We start from the raw sequence: 17,843 nt of genomic DNA, 5'->3' as shown, positions 1-17,843 counted from the left end.
AATCTGACAACTGTAACTTGTACAATCAACAGTTTTCTGTTTTTCTTTGGCAACTATTCTACCTTGCTTGTTTTTTTTCTGTAATATATACTTCTATGGAAAATATATAAATAAGCTTAATACTTCCATAGATTATTTCCTAAAATGTATGACTATACTGAATAAATTTAACATGTCCGAGTATAATTTGATCATTAGTTTGAAATGTAATTACATTGCACGATATTATGTATGAATTGACTTCATCAAAGTGTAATTTCATTGCACAGTTCGATCTTACTCTTTTCTTTTACATAGTTTTCATCATTTATTTTTTGCCCCCACTGCGTTTGTCATTTACATGCAGCACTCAAATTTTACTTCCAAAAAGAAAAGTGAATGAAGAGTACAATGCAAAGTACTATATCACTCCAGTGTCTCGTCTATTGTCTAGACGTCAGTCCATTCAAAGAGTCGGTGCCAAAACTGCCTAATGAAATGGTAAATACAACCATAACTGAAGCTCTTGGCAACTTGTGTTGTAACGATAAAACAAACTGTCCAAACTCTGACAGCCAGACTGCTATCAGACTGATTGATACGGGACTCACTGCCAACACCCAATACACACAAATGGTGTTACTTAAATCCTATGAGCCATTTATTTCATGTGTCTTTAATTTCTTTTGTTGCTGTCACTTAGAGAATTCCTGGATTTGTTACTAGTATTCTAAATTTTAATCACTCTACTTTTTAAACTTTCTTTTCACACTGTGAATACAGCTGGGGGGGGGGTATGTGATCACACAGAACTAACAGCAAAATCGGTAAAGTATGAGTAGTGGTGATGGCAAACACAGTGCATGACCAGGAAATACTGGTACACGTTCGTGCGAAGCAGCCATGACTTACTTTAATTGGCTTCTAATCATATCAATATCAAACAAAACCAAAAAGAGGTTGGTTTTACAAATGTCACTTTGCAGACTTTAATTGGCTCTAATTAGTATGTCATTATGCAAAATAAGAAAAAGAAACAATTGTTGCTGGCATGGCCCATTACCGAGCATGAATACCATTCTGGAGTCGTTGGTTTTTTTTTCCCGATCCCCCAGCCTACAGATGAATGACTGACTTATGCAATTCAACAAAGGACGTAATTGTTTGGTACCAGTTGCTGTCCGACAGACAACGCAATGGCATCACCTCAACACTGCAAACTTGCTAATGATATACTATATATTGACATAGCAGGGGAAATTAAGCCGCATTAAGCAGCAGCTTCTCTGTCTAAAGTGGTGTTATGGCCATCTGGCATACCAGGACAAATCAGAAAACCCATTAAGTTTTTACCGGCCCTGTCTGTCTTTTTACCGGCCCTCTCTGTTCGCCTCGTCATCCAGGGCTCACATGAGAGAGTGATTCTGGGGCTATTCTTGCACCTAATGGGGTTAGCACATGGCAACCTGTAACGGCAGAGTTTGTCAAGCGTGTGTGTGTGTGTGTGTGTGTGTGTGTGTGTGTGTGTGTGTGTGTGTGTGTGTGTGTGTGTGTGTGTGTGGGTCTGTGTTTGTGTGTCATTCCCAGGGTCTATCTGATTCCGTTAACTCCCGGCTGCACGTTGAAGACTCCACAATGCCGGTTTTGTTGGGTGACAAAGCTGCGGGCCTCCCAGCCTGTTAGAAATTAATCACTGTAGAATTGGGCAGCCATGAATTCTCCTTCACCTCCTCCTCTTTTCTTTCTTTCTCTCTCCCGAAACACAGCGGTTCCCAGGGAGAAGTGACACTGTGATTAAGAGTCTTGATGTGAAGGGCTTCCTGCTGAACAGAGTGGGCGGGAGAATGACATGGAAAAGGTTAGGCTTCCAAGGTAAGTGTGTGTGTGTGTGTGTGTGTGTACGTGTGGTTGTCTGTGTGTGTCTGTGAGTGGGAAGTAAAGGAGGACGTTCTAATCTTAAGTCGATCCAGTTACATCAGCTGCTGGCAGACTACTACAAGTCTATATTAGCGCACCTAACGACAACAGGGTACGTTTTCATCTTTGCTGCATTAAGCCGCCCACCGCCTCATTATTTTATGTTGGGAAACATCAGGGGGAAGAAAAAAAGAATACGCCTACACCCAGACAGCATGCACTTAGAAAATGAACACAAACAGAGCTGAATGCATGCTTAAGCCTTAAATGAAGAGACTGTTCAGCCCAGGGGCCACAAGAGGTGGATCCATATGATCAATGCAGTTGGAGCGTGACGCTGACCCACATGGGGGTTTAGAAGTTAAACGACAAACTTAACAAGTTCAAGAAAAAAATAAATAAATAAAAAAAAGATAGCATGTTTCATCGACTCCCAAAGTTCCTGGAGCTTTAGTTTAAGAAAGAACATTATTTAAACGTTCCTCTCTTGGCTTTGATGCTTGGAAGATGCTGAAAATCTCCAACAGGTGTTTGGTTGGGTCGAGATCTGGAGGCCGTCAAAGGCGGGTAGCATATGATTTACAACATTTTCACACTCACACTATTGAGTGAATCCTCTATGTCCTCTGAATGGGGGCATTGTCATGCTGCTTTCATCATCAGCTGCAACAACTTTGCACTGATTTGCATTGACAGTCTCCCTCAACTGCCCTGGACCTCAACCATGACAGTCCAATGCCATTGCGTCCCTGTAACCGTCACGTCTCCTTTCTCTCCGTCTACCCGTCCAAAAATATGACAATTGGTATGTGACAATCTCATTTTAGAGGCCAATGCTATCATGAGCTTAGCTGCCACTATTGGCTAATTGTCTACTATGTATATGCCAATAGTCCATATCTGTCCAATAGAACAAAAAAGTCCCACTTACTTTCCACCTTGAAAATATACTATGTTCTTTTAGGACATGGGTGTCAAACATAAAGCCCATGGGCCAATATCAGTCAACAAGAGGCTCCACTCTGGCCAAATTTCCAAAGAAATTGATTTTTGAACCAATTTGTCAAGATAAGCGGAGACGACATGCTGACGTGAAAACTAGTTGGGAAAGAGTTCTTTTCAGTTTTCGTATTTCACTGTATTTTGCACCAGAAGATATTACTGGCTATATAAATTGGCTTTATGTTACGTCCGTCACGTTTACTTTGCGCCACAACAAGTGAAAAATTTTGACAATTTAAATTTGAAGGTTACTATGTCAGGTCCGTCCCGCTCAAGATGAAATTGGACTCTGTGTGTGTGTGTGTGTGTGTGTGTGTGTGTGTGTGTGTGTGTGTGTGTGTGTGTGTGTGTGTGTGTGTGTGTGTGTGTGTGTGTGTGTGTGTGTGTGTGTGTGTGTGTGTGTGTGTGTGTGTGTGTGTGTGTGTGTGTGTGTGTGTGTGTGTGTTTCCCAACTCCTGCTTTAAGAGAAAAGCTGGTAAAATGAAGGCCTGATCATCACCGTTAATAATGCCAAACGGGAGAGTGAGGCCTATGGGAGTAATTCGGAAAAACGACCAAGGGGAGAGTTGCTCGGCAATCATCGGTGTATCCTGTCAAGGCCAGAGTTGTTAAATTACAAGAAGTCAGGACAGTAAGGCCATTTCCCTCCTCAAGCGGTGTGACACATCTACACTCCCCTCATCCTAACCATGATCAAAAATAAAGTATATTCTGAAATATTGCACCAGTGTTATTGTTATAATGTCATATGTTAACATGTAGACATTCTAGGTTGAGAATGTGTAGGAGTCTGCACCATATTGCAGTGAGGTGCCAGATTTCAGTTAACAAAAATTGCTCATTGTTAACAGCAGTTTTGTTTCTTCTGGTGTAATGTTTACCAGGCAGAATACAGGTTTGTTTACTGTGCTTGTTCATGGGAAAAGCCATCCAATCAGACTCAAAATACATCAAAACAGTCTACTTTAATACACAATAGTCCAGGATTATGGGTAGAGCTTTAAAAAAAAATAAAAACTCTCCAGAACAACACCAACCTTCCCACTCATATATCTATAGAAGATAAAAAAGAGATACAGCGTGAGCCTGAAATTCTTACTTTGCATTTCACTTTGGGGATAACACTGTTATGACTGTTTAATGATGATCTGGGACTGTGTAAATGCAGATTGGCCGCACGCACATAGCAATTCTAACATACAACCAAATAAAGCTTTGATGAAACAACAAAACTGGAATGCAAAGCAACCAAAGAGGATCTCATAGGTCATGCTTTTTTGTTTTTCATTATGCAGATGTCTGGAGGCATGTGCATCATTACCTTCAGGAAGTGCTTCACAGTAAGAGCAAGCTCTGTGATGCTCTGGGCAACGTTCTGGAGAGAAACCTTGAATCATGGCATTCGTATTCCTTTGTTAGACACATCGCACTACCCGAACACCACTACAGGCCACACAAACCCATCCATAGCAGCAACATGTTCTGATAGCAGTGGCTTCAATCACAAGAGTAAATGAGCATGGTGAGAGAGGCGTCACAGCTTCAATATTGTTGCAAGAGTTTTATAACTCAACCTGCATTTTAGTGCATCTAAAAAATGCCTGCAAACTGGATGTTGCACACGCAACGAGTGAAAGCTAATTTACTCATGAAAAGGATTGAGAATGCCGTTTGACATGCACACAATTCGACACATTTACCTCAATGAGTGTGTAATATTGTGCATATGTTCAAAATTACAAAACATCAAGAGTTTATGGTTGTAGGTTCATTTACAATGAGCAATGGTATTGGGTTTTCTTTAGCTTGGAAAGCTCTGGTATTGACGTTTTCATTTGATTCTTATGGAAATCACCATTTTATGCATGCAAAGCCCTCATTTTAATGTACCACATGATATTACTCACCGTGTTATTGCCAGCTGAAGACCGACTAAAAGCACAAAATGCGAAAATACAGTCTAACGAGCAATGAAGCACGTTCAATACAGGAATATACTTACTGAGGCCCTTAAAGTTCTTTCCTGGGCTCCAAACATTTCCGATCTTATCTCAGATATTGTGGAAGAATGAGCCCAACCCATGAAGGACATATATCAAACTTGTGGAATCTGCTGCTAATGTTATGCAGAGATCAATGGAGTCAATTAAATAAGAGATTGCTCCCATACCTGAATGGTCTGAGCCGAGATAGTAGAGATTCTACCTGCTGGAAGGCTGATTATAACTCAAACTAAATCATAGTGAAAGTGTCAACCCAGTTTCACCCCATCGGCACACACTGCCCACTGAACAGCCGATGCATGGTCCAATTGTTGAGGGTGGATTTCAACTTTTAGAAATCTAGGTCTGAAAGTGCAGATATGTGATGGAGCGCTGCTATTCGGTTAATTCTTGATCTTTTTGTTCCACACGTTCCCTCCCTGCGGCACTTATGTCCTCTGTTTTGTGAAGAGAAAAGATAATGTGGCTCTATAAATAGATTTCTGGCAGTTTTAGCTAGCCTCAAAGAGCATATCAAATCAAACAAATCTCATGCTAAATAAACCCAATCGCTCATGATGAATACACACACCAATACAAGCATTAATGTAGTGTTTTATGTGCATTCATAAAACAAGGCCGGCAATGTATACAGACAATGTAAGCAGTGCAATGAGCTCTATGTAAATACCCAACACCCAGAAATGTTCCCGCTGACCAACCAGAACAAATAGAAATGGGAGCTTATATGATGTATCATATATCTGCTCGGTGTTAGTAGTGCAACCCTGAACAGATCTGACTTGAGCGTTGCACTGGCATACGTCCAAAACGTCTGGGTCAGTTGTATCTCCCTGAATCTAAAAGAGCCGGATATCATTTACAGATAGGTTCTTTCATAGCAATCACACTATTGATCTGATAATTATTCCTACATGAAAATGATCTTCAGAGTGTGAGTTGTAGTTGATTGAATCATATATTATCTATCAACTCTGAAATGCATATGCAACGTATACAGCAGGATCTGGTTTTATGGAATTTGGGGTCAAACATCAGGGAAAAAATCAGAAACTGTAGTCCACATAAATCGATTCAAGGGAGACTCTGTAGTTGCCTCTCCTATCAAAGTGCTGTCCTACCTGGACTTCATCAGGACAAACTGCTGTAGCGCATTGCTCTGTGATTAGTCAAAAAAAAGAAAATAATTTTGTAATTGTTTTGGAATTTTAATCGTTGATTAAAACCCCGTTTACGCAACATATTGAAGCAAAAGGGGATAACTTCTGTTGCATTTTGAACAATAGTGTTCAAAGCCACAGCAAACTGAATTTAGCGTGCAACTGAAAAAAAGCCGTATAAGGCAACTACTTGTATAGTTCACTGTTAGCTGGAAAGACAAAGCAGCAAAAAAGAAAAAAGAAAAAAAAAACATACAACAATGTATATAGAAAAGGAACATATGGACCCTGTGCAGTTTTCACACAGATTCAGAAAACTGTATTCACTTTAAAAACCATTATGGACTTAACATACACAGACAGACACAGTGAGGACTGCCATATGAAGACAAAAAGCAATTCTCCACAATGTAAATCACGTGTTTCAAAGTGAAGACAGATTTCTTGGTAATGGCAAAGTAAATCGTATTTATGGAAAAGGTTACAGGCTGCAGGAAGTGAAGAAGTCGATGTGATGTTGAAGGTTAGGGCATGAGAAGTAGTAGATATGGTTAAGGTTATAGTCTCCACGAAATTAATGTAAGTCAATGTAATGTCCCCTGAAGTCAGACCTGTGTGTGTGTGTGTGTGTGTGTGTGTGTGTGTGTGTGTGTGTGTGTGTGTGTGTGTGTGTGCATGAGTATATGTGAGTGTGGGTTTGTGTGAGACCAAAATAATTCTCTTTAAGTTGTAATTGTGTTTGTAGTGTTTCTCAGCAGCTTGGGGCTGATTTATGAGGCTTGCCAAGGCTCAGCTAACAAGGGCCATAAATCCTCCCCTCCACTCTGCTCCTGTTCGTCACCTTGGGACAACCACACCGGGTTAACGACTGGGTATGTGTGAGGAAGTGACTGCAGGTCTACGTGCATCTGTGTTAGATACACATAATAACTTTTTTAAGAATCCTTTCGGCCATCGCCGACCCTTCAAGTGGGAATTGGTATTGTATTTAGCATAGGCTTGGAGTGGCCCCGATATAAACCACCACAATATGCTCGATTCAATAGATCTTGTTGAAGAGAATCAGCACTACACTTTTCTCTGAAGTGCATTTTCCTGAATCATTACCAAGGACAACGTCAGTGTGTTAAGCTCAGCAAGGGCCATTTAATTGATAGTTTTGCATTTGTGTGAGACCAGCTTTTGAAGTAACAGTGAGCAACAGAACAAAACTTTTCAAAAGACTGTAGTATATTGGGATTTTAAAAACACTACATTTGCTGTACAAAAACAGTAATAACGATAAAAAGATATATAAGCCTCGACAGAGCAATGTTCTTCTCTTGGGTTCAATGGGCCAAAAACATAAATCTGAGCTGTAGACTCTGTAGACTGAACCACACCAACTGGGAAACAAACCAAGACTTGATCGCGACGAGTTTAGATTTGCCCTCCCAATCAATCCATTCTGGTTTGATTAAAATTACAAACAGGACAAGTACATTAACTGTTTTAAAGGAGTTGTTATTGGTAATTTGCCAGCAGGGAGCTGCATTGTTCTCCAGGGATTAAATGTTATAACACAATATTGAACTCTAAAATCAAACAGCACATGCTAGTGATGAATCTATTAATGCAAAAGCAACTTGTTTCTCGTGAACGATCATCAGCATGAAAGCTACACTGCAAAGCGAAGAGTTTATACAATCATGCAATGTGAAGGTTGCAGGAATTAAACAGTTAATTAAATAGGAATACGTTTTGCAAACATTAAGCCTATGCTTTCACCGTAAACATTATGTGTTGCAGCGAGCCACCTCTGCAGAGCCTCGACGTGGACGCTCCACACACACCAACAGCCCCTACCAACACGTTTGACATGGCTCAGAATGCAAGGCATAGACAGACCACGAGGGCTGTGATCGGTCCGCTCTACTAGGCCATGAAGAATGGTCAGAAAAAAATTCACAAAGACAAAATAAATATTTTACTTAAATTTCTGCAAAATCATGTTTTCTTTACTGAAACAATTTTAAAAAAACAGACCATAATACCCTGGATGAACTCAATAAAGTAGGCCCACTGTGACTCAGTAATCTTCTTTTTTTCGAAGAAGCATAGCAGTTGCGCAGCTTGTTGTTCTATTTTCAGATCATCTTGCTCACGTCTTGCACTACATTATGTTGTTTTGCGACCTGAACAGATAAAAAGAGTGAGAACAAAAGACAGGCGTCTACGATAATCATATTAATTTAGGAATAATTTAATAAGTATATCGCAGTTTAATATGGCTTTGGTTTACTTAATAAGTATTGTAAATAGATCAGACAATAATTGTGCTGGTAGGTGAGCAGCTGTTTGAGTGTGATTAAACAGTTCCTGAAAAGCAAAAAGCTTTCCATACAATGTATTTTAGTAAAGCACCTCCAAGATGGAGTATGTGACCAAAACAAAAAAAAAAAAGACACAATAAAGAAAGTGGGTTACACATAAAGACATTCAAATCCCTCTTGGACCCAAATTCACAAATAAATTTGGGACTATCAAAAAGAAAAACAGACAACAAAACAACACATGAAGAGACAAAAAAAAGCATGGGGGGGGGTGGAATCAGAAAAGCTGTCATGGCTGAGTTTGAGAAATAATAATGGTGGTTTCCCCTACAAACGCAAACAAAAAGTGAAAGAAAACCACTGTTAATGCAATTTGTTACAATGGACTGCCATGGAAATGAGCTCTGTGAAGCTTCTAATACACAGATGTCTGAAAGGTGTAGATAACACCCAGCTGCAGTTTGTTGTTGTGCTTTCTTCAATTGCATTATGTTAGAAGTTGTTTATAATGTCTTCCTCCCTCATGTGTCGCAGTATTACAGACACGAGGCATTCATTTTTTATGTTATTCTGAGAACTCTTTTGTGTTTAGCCTAATTTGTTTGTGGTTCACCACTTAATCAGAGGGCGTGTCAGCCTTGGTAGCGTTCGTCCCTCTCCTATACCACTTACTCCAGTTCAGGTTGCCCGAGCCAATATAAACAAACTATGGGGAAAGGAAGATTATACCCTGGACACCCAGTCCAATACAGGGCCATTAGAATATAGTTGTAGCAGCAATCAGGTGGAAAAGAACAAGCTGTAGTATTACATTGCTCTATTTGCACACACTATCTCAAGGAAAGGAAATTCTCCCGACACAATGCAGACGTTTTTGATGGGAAGGGCAATTTCTCTGACAATTCAAGTGTGATCAATAGAAGACAAACGCACAAGATCAAGTATTAAATTCAAATTTGAAGTCAGAAAGGGAAAGTGTTTCGTCAGGCTTAGGGGATAAGTTTAAAATGAAACTTACCTGTCTCTTCATCTATAGCGAATCGTCCAAGTCCGCTCCCATCACGAATGGAGTACTGGATCTCTCCATCTCTGCCGCCATCGTCATCGTTAGCAGTAACTTGGAGTAAAGTACTTCCAATTCGAGCATTTTCTTTAATTAATCCCGACAGGGCAAAGTGTGAAAAGTATGGCGCATAAAGGTTTTCGTTGACATCTACCACCTCCACTTCCACAAAAGTCACAGAGAGAAGTGAGACAGGCCTTCCTTTGTCTTTGGCCTTCACACTGAGGTTGTAAAACTGCTGGGTCTCGTAGTCCAGCTCCTTTGTGAGTCGAATAGCTCCACTGCCCTTGTCTACCTCAAACCATCCATGATAATCATTGGCTAGAGAGTACCGAACCTGGCCTCCCAATCCCAAATCAGGGTCTTGTGTTTCTAACCAGGCAACAACCGTTCCAACTGGAAGATCTTCAAGCACCCTAGCTTTGTACACACTGGGGATAAAAAGCGGGGGGCAGTCATTCACATCCTCTAATGTGATTTTCAGAGTGGTCACACAAAATTTCTGGCTGCCTTTCTCTGCTTTGTCACGGGCCTCAATTTTCAGGTGAAAGGTAGAAACAAACTCCCTGTCTAGTTGGCCAGCGACGTAAATAATCCCATTTGAGGAATTCATACCAAACTGTGTGGTGCCTGTCACAAGAGAGTACACGATCTCCCCATTTGGTCCTAGATCCTTGTCGGTGGCTTCAACTTGAATGACGTCTGTGCCGATAGCTGTATTTTCAGGTAAGACAATTTTATAACCCCCTTCTTGCAAAAACTGTGGCGCGTTATCATTTGCATCTTCTATGTAGACGGTCAGCAAACGCCAAGCAGTTTTTTGTGGGAGACCCAGGTCGTATATAGTTATGTTGAGGAGATAGCGGTCTCTCTTTTCTCGATCCATGGGCAGAAAGACTTTAATAAGGCCAGTCTGCATGTCAATGGTAAAACAGCTGTCGATGTTTCCATCTGCAATGGCATACAGAACCTGACCATTGAAGCCCGTGTCCCCGTCATAAGCATTCACTTTGAAGACACTCGAGCCAACTTTTAGATCTTCCCGCACAGCAATATCTGTGGGAAATGTTTTGTCAAACTGGGGTGTTTGCCGATTGACAGAGAAAAGATCGATGAAACCTTCCTCAATTTTAGGTTTGGTGCTGGCTTTGGACTTTTTCAGTAACTTCTCAGCTAATTTTTGGGCGACCCTTGTTTCTTTGCAGTTGAAACGTTTAGGAGGAGATTTCCCATAGACAACTGATATGTTAACAAACATAGGATCAGAAAAGTTTTCACCATCTGTGGCAGTTATCTTCAAACTAAAGACGGCATTCTTTGGACTGGCTGTGGCAAGGGAATGTCGCAGTACAAGGACTCCTGAATCGGGGTTGAGGTCAAAGTATCCCCGCTCGTTCCCTGAAATGATCTTATACTTTACAAGCTCTAACTCATCTATATCGATTGCTGACATTGTCGTGATCACTTCATCGACTGGGAAATCTCCAGAAATTACCCCCTGGCATGCAACCTTCTCAAACAGTGGCCGGTTGTCATTTACATTCTCCAGGTGGATTGTTACATTCACCTCGCTCTCTCTCCTGTAGGGTGAGCCCCAATCAGAGGCTCTGACCACAAACACGAAGCTCTCTGGTGAAGATTCAAAGTCCAACTCTTTAATGGTGCTTAAAACACCAGAAAACTGATTAATTTTGAAGGGTAGTGGCTGGAGGCTGGAAATGCTGTATGTTATGTACCCATTTTCACCTTTATCTCCATCTACTGCTGAGACTGCTAACACATTGCTCCCAACGGGTACGCTTTCATTGACAAAAGCCTCGTAAGAGGAGTGGGCAAATGTTGGCGTGTTATCATTGGCATCTTCAATCGTTACCTGCACTTTAACTTTAAGATCACTATCTATCTCCAACACCTCAAGATTAAAGACATCCTGGGACACCTGAGTGAACCAGCGAGTGGTGGAGATCACACCCGTTAGGGTATTCATTTGAAAAAACGCAGAGTCTGCAGAAGGTGTCAGGATATATTCGGCATCATCGGGCTCTGGCTTGATTTTAACAGCCTCTACAATCGTGCCAGGTGGTGAGATTTCATTTAAAGTAACATCGTACAACTCTTGCTCAAACTTAGCATCGGCTGTCTGACGTTTCTTCACCATGATGTGGATGACCCTGACAGCAGAGAACTTCTGCGGGGTCCCCCTGTCTTTAGCCTGCAAAGTTAGATTACATCCATAAGGGAAAGTCTCCCAATTTACTGAATCAGTTGCTTTTATAGCAAACTCGCCTTCCTCTGCTCTCTCAACAAAAAACTGCTCCGATGGGTCCCCACCCACAATGACCACTGAATCGATTTCCCCATTCAAGCCTTCATCTAAATCTTCAACGGTCACCATGGCATAGACAGGATTCTTATCCAGCCAAGAGGGGCTAAGAGTAACCACATTCATGATGGGGGCGTGCTCATTCACCCGCTCCACATGGACAAAAAGCTTTGCTGTACTGCTGACCCCATTATTCCCATAGAGCTTCATGCCACGGTCCACTGCCAGGATTTCTAAATCATAGCGGTTTTGCTCATCAACGTTGAGCTTCCCGCTAAGAGAAACTACTCCGCTTGTTGGGTGGACAACAAAAAGTTCCATTTTCTCCTTGAAAAAATAATAGAACTCCCCATTGGAGCCAATATCTGCATCAGTTGCCGTAACTTGTGCTATGCTAGTCCTGAGAGGGGTACTCTCCGCAATGGTGACGGAGTACGTGGTGGGAGAAAACAAGGGCCGCAGGTCATTCATATCCAAGACCTGGATGCTGACTTTAGTCCAGGTCTCCAGAAGGGCCTCTCCCTTGACAGTGGCTTTCACTGTCAACACATAATTATCTTGAATCTCTCGGTTTAAGATGGCAGCATTACCACCCTTAGTCCTTATGCGCAGGAAGCAGAAGTCCCCCAGCACGTACTCCTCTGCCTTGAAAAAGCCTTCATCGTCGCCGGAGGTGATTCTGTAACGGATCTCCCACGAGCGCTGGGCCAGGTGGATTCCCATTTTAATTTTACTGTTGGCATAGGTGCGTGCTGCTGAGTTCTCATAAACCGTGGCCTGGTAGACAGGCTGGGTGAAGCCAAAGTGCGATCCATCCTGAGGGGCCCCTTGGTTGCTTTGGCCGTCGCAGGGTGGTGGCTTTAAGATCAACAGCAGCAGCAGCAGGGCGAGACCAAGGAGAGGGGCTCGCATGCCTGCCCACCGGCCCATATTCACATCCATTCCATCATAACCCCATCCTGAAACAGAGAGAGAGAGAAGCAGAGAGAGAGAGAGAAGCAGAGAGAGAGAGGTTAGCAACAGGAGGAGGGATCTCCAAGAACAAAAGGCGTGCCACATATCCACCATATGACCTTTCAACTCAAGTCCCTAGTAATTATCCATTGGACAGCGGAGATTGATTGGAAGTAGGGTAGGGGAGGGGTGTCCACAGTTACCAGGCAACTGAAATGAAGGCTGACATCATTCCCATGTGGTATCTGGACACTGACAGTCAATTGCAAGTTTCACAAAAACCAGAGGTGGTTTGAGAAGGAACAAAATAATTGTACGGCTCGGAAAAACATCACCAAAACAAACACTATAGAAAATAACTGCAGAGGACCAAATGATGGGCTGGTACTCTGTGACCCTATCATAACCCTTTTCCTGAAATACATTCGAACTGAAGCACAGGATTTTATAACTGTGTAATATAGCCAGAAGTACATCAGATATGGCTCTTAGATGGGGAAAAAAAAGTCCAATTTGCTACCATTTTCTGATTCTATTCTCTTTTTTCCCCAAAATAACAAAAAAAATACAAGAATAAAAAAAACAGCATTCTGAAAATAGGCAGCCACAAATATGTGCCAATCTCGGCCTCGAGAGTTAAAGCCCGATCCAGTAAAAACCATGTTGTGGTCAAAGGAGTGCCACAGCGGTCTGCATTCTGATGACTCTGCACTTTCCACCACAAGGGATGGAGAGATGGAGGGGGGAACAGATAGACTGTGTCCGGGTGCCCTGATAATAACACACTATGGAAACCACAGACTAAATCTACAAATTTTCAACAATGCACCCAGTTACACACATGTTCACAGAGTTTTAGCTTGAAACGGAAAGAAAAACAAAGAAGGAATAATTTGGCTTGGTGAGTGTTCCCAAAAACTCCATTAAATTAAACAATGCAAACCAATGCTCCATCCATGGGCGGAAAAAAGCTCCAATTGAGCCCAACTGAAGGCAGAAAACAACACTTTTCTAACAGTTTTGGTCTGACCTTAAACTGTCATCTCGGTGTCAACTTCAGTAAGTGATGGTGGAAGAGGGGTGGGAGGTTGGGGGCTGGGAGGTTGGGGGTTGGGGGCTGGGGGACCTTTCCTGCTGAAAGTGTCTCAGAGCAGTTGCAGTCAGTTTTACTGGGTCAGTACATCTCTCTCCTAAAAGGCGAGTGCCAGCAGGGAGGCACAGTAATGATGCCTCAACACTGGATTAACCCCTTAAAGTCCTGGTTGTTATTGTGCGCTTTTCACTCTTTGCTGATGGACTGCTGCCAGTCACTCCTGTTTGGAAAATATGAAACTCACTTTTCATCATAAAGTAAATCAATTGGGTCCGAACAGAGTTATCATGGAAGAAGTGTTGCAGCACAGTATGCGGTTGATATTGTGACAATATTCGGTCCACTACAGCCTGTCTACAAGGTTTAAGTTATGAATTCAAGCCCTACAAGAAACAGCTCGAAACTGAAAGGGTGAAGATGATTAATGCTCCTGCTGTGATTCCAACACAATGCTTGCTTGTTCCAGCTGGACTGGCTTACAACTCAGAGAAACATTTGACATTTCTGACACCGGGTCTGACAGTTTGATTCTTTGGCTAAATCACCTTCCGTCACATGGGAATGCATACGGGTGGCCAAAAAAGGGCATGAAGCAGTTTACCAAAACAAATCATTAGCCCTCGGGGTGTCAGAAAACCCACCATTTGGATCACCTCATGGCTTCTAGTCATGGATTAGACAGTTTATTTTCCAGTTCAAGGGGGCTGAGTCAAATGCTGTGGACTGACAGTGTTTGACAGACTTTTACTTTATTGATAAGATTAAAGGTGAAATTATTAAATACATTTAATTGGAAAATAGTGCTTTGATGTCTGCAGGGATTACAGGAAGTAACATTTTAGGGTATGACAGATTGCCTAGTGATTACCAATAAGGACATTTGAATGTTCTCTGGGATTCCAGCAGACACCCGTGTCCTCAAACAACATGCATGCAAGGTTATTTAGTGGCCCTAAATTGTCCATCGGTGTAAATGTGTGTGTGTGTGTGTGACTCTCTGTCACTGTTGGTGCAGTGATAGACTGGAGCCAGTCCAGAGTGTGCCCTACATTCGCTCATAAATAGCTGGGACTGGTTCCAGCGCCAAACAAGCCTGAGCCAAATAAAGTGATATCGAAGATGGATGAGATGAATAGACATGATGACCGTCAGTCTGCTGCTTTCAAACATCTCACGTATGCACAGCTGCCACCATCCGGATTTAAATGTGTGATGGTAATCATGTAGCAAGAACAGCAAACCTGAATTCAACCGTATCAGTTAAACGGCATGTTAACTTTCATTTCAGGTGATGCTTTGCGTTTACACAGAGTTTTTGAACATGATGTTTTGAAAATAATCTCCATTCATACAGAAACTTCAGAAAACCTTGAAAATAATGTAGTTTTCATGTAAGGCCACAATCCGGCACTGCTGGTTGTTTTTGTAATGAAAGGACACATACATGCATGCAGAGAACAGTACGCTATAAACAATTAACAAGCTGTCGCAGCGTTTCGGGAAAGTTGCATTTTCTACCATTTCCATGGAGATGAAGTTTTAGCATTTTTACAAAAAGCTCCACCTTGCAAGCTACTTTCAAACAGTTGATTTTTTTCAGTGGCTCCGAGCACCATTGTGTTGTAAACGGACACCGAAAACACCCTGAAGATTTTCCATTTTCATTTGAAAACATTCTCATGTGAACAGTGCCTAAGTTAACCTTAAACATAGGAAAACAAGTCAGTTTAAGTCAACGTCTGTCTTTATGCAGATTACAATTGCTTGTATGCTGGCGAAAAAAAGTGTGTGTGGAAAATAAACATTGGATTATTGCAGCTTGTGGCACCAGTGCTGTCGCTGCTAATGCTGTCAAGTATAAACATAGCCTGCTGTGATTCTCAGTTGCTACAATCCCACAATACCCAAGTGAGAGTCAAATTTGGAAGTACTATAAACACAGAGCATACCCTTTGTTTGACATCTCTCTCTCTCGCTCTCTCTCTCTCTCTCTCTCTCTCTCTCTCTCTCTCTCTCTCTCTCTCTCTCTCTCTCTCTCTCTCTCTCTCTCTCTCTCTCTCTCTCTCTCTCTCTCTCTCTCTCTCTCTCTCTCTCTCTCTCTCTCTCTCTCTCTCTCTCCTTTCATATGCAGAGTCTTAGCATTAAACACATGTACCTGCCACACTGGTCCATTCCTCCCTTTACGAAATACTTCTGAGGTCAGTGACAACACCGATGATAAACTGGCTGGAACTGCAATCAAGAAATGTTACTCGAATTTTTTTCTTTTCCTTTTCATCATGGCTTTAAAATCCAATTACTCAGGCTTTGTTTTGTGTGTAAGTGCATGTCAGGAATACAAACAAAAAAAAGGTGAGGAGGTAAATGGACGATCCACAGTCTGCAAATTGAATTTACTGTAGTTTGCTGGTTATGACAGCTAAAGTGTTGTGGAGCCTCAATTTCCATTTGCTGTTTTCATGCAGTACACACTTTGCTCTCTGTATCAATTGATAAAATCAAAATAGAGGCTTTTTTTTTTTTTTTCCCCCAACAAACATAAAAATGGAACAGAGCTACTAAGATGTTTGTAAAATCAGACTCAGAGAAGAGGAGTGTAATGGGTTAACTGTGGCAGTCCAGGGGGGCATCAGAAGCATTCAAGAGGAACACAAGGTGTGGGTGTTTCACTAATGGATAAACAGCCTGCGACTGCAACTTTGACCTGGGTTTGTTTAATGAGAAACAGTTCTGAACTCTGCATCATTTGTGTATTCCTTCACCAACCAGGAAAGTCACACTTGACTTTAATGTTTGGTATTTTGGGCTTTTTTTTATTATTGGAGGGGGGGGGAGGGGGGGGGGGGGGGATCATGCATGACTATTAAAAAAAATAAAAAATGATTGCTACAATAAAAAAGGTGATGATAAAATCTCTCTCTCTATATATATATATATATAAAGTAGTTGAGGAATATTACTCCTGGAATGATTCAAAATAAAGCTTGGAGGGTTTAAGCAGTGACTGGATGGACCATCTGAGTTTGCAATAAGAGAAATACTTGTGGTTTCAGCAGAGGTGGTAAATAATTTTCATAGTCTTTATAGTCCTTTGAAGAAAGCGCAAACACTCTGGAAAGTCAAATCATTTAACTCATCTGCTTTCCCGCTTGGGTGCATAATTGCCGCGTTGTTTCTATACCGGGAAACCCCAAAAGCATGAGTCTGCTAAACGTTCGCCACACGCACCACAAAAGACGACGGCAGAAAAACACTATCATTCTCCATAGAGAAGCCCCACTTACTGTCAGCCCTAAATACCCTCTCATTAGCTTTTCATTACAGGCTAATTGGCCTTGAATTGTGTGGCAAACAGCAGCCGGCAGCCTCCACGCCCTGTACACGCCGCCGAGGCCGCTGGCTCTGACCCTGTTAACATACAGCGAGACGTTCGTGCTGAGAGGTAAGGCCTGCTGGTGAGGGTGTTGGTTTCCATCCTCGCTTCGTTACGGCTCCACGTGCTCCGCAGGCGCTCACACAGAGCCAGAAGCTGACAGAGGCATCAAAGTCAAATGTTGGCTGAAAAAAAGTGGTTCAACCAGGAAAACCACAGAGCACACGCTCAGTGTGCATGCCGGAAACAAGACAACAAAGAGTTGAAGAAAACGGCAGCACGTTGGCAAAACGGTTCCGGTTTACAACATATAGAATGTTCCAAATGTAATACAAACAAGCTCAGATGACTCTTACTGTTCAAGTATACTAAAATGGCATAGAAGCGGTATAAAGGTATAAATCATGGAATAGGCTCTTTTTCCTTGGCTTCCATCACCAACGCTATCCTTTAGAGACGCATCGCTGAGGGTGCAGAGTGCCTACACGGCCACGTTGAACATTCGTTGTTCTCAACAGGTTCTGTTGTTCTGTGTTTCTAATAGTGGCTAACAGTCCAGAACATAATCACTACAAGTAGAAGCCTTATTAATGACTCTGTAGACAATATTGTCTGGCTGCTTTTGTGAAGTAGATGCTTCAAGAGGGGACTTGATTGGAGGGTT

At 42.0% G+C, this 17,843-nt stretch overlaps 1 protein-coding gene across 1 annotated transcript in view; it reads right to left on the bottom strand.

Moving 5' to 3' along the window:
* fat3a (FAT atypical cadherin 3a) overlaps nucleotides 1-12,701 on the bottom strand; it is a gene marked incomplete at its 5' end in the record, with an annotated part of 118,373 nt that extends 105,672 nt beyond the window's left edge. Inside the window, one exon of the mRNA XM_080459568.1 lies at nucleotides 9,392-12,701. Within this exon, the coding sequence (XP_080315694.1) occupies nucleotides 9,392-12,701 (3,310 nt within the window). The remainder of the gene's footprint in view (nucleotides 1-9,391) is intronic.
* Nucleotides 12,702-17,843: the final 5,142 nt, after the last annotated feature.

The sequence above is a fragment of the Lipophrys pholis genome, assembly GCF_963383615.2.
Source record: "Lipophrys pholis genome assembly, chromosome: 3".
Classification (NCBI taxonomy): Eukaryota; Metazoa; Chordata; class Actinopteri; order Blenniiformes; family Blenniidae; genus Lipophrys; species Lipophrys pholis.
This window is presented reverse-complemented; position numbering and strand designations above follow the sequence as displayed.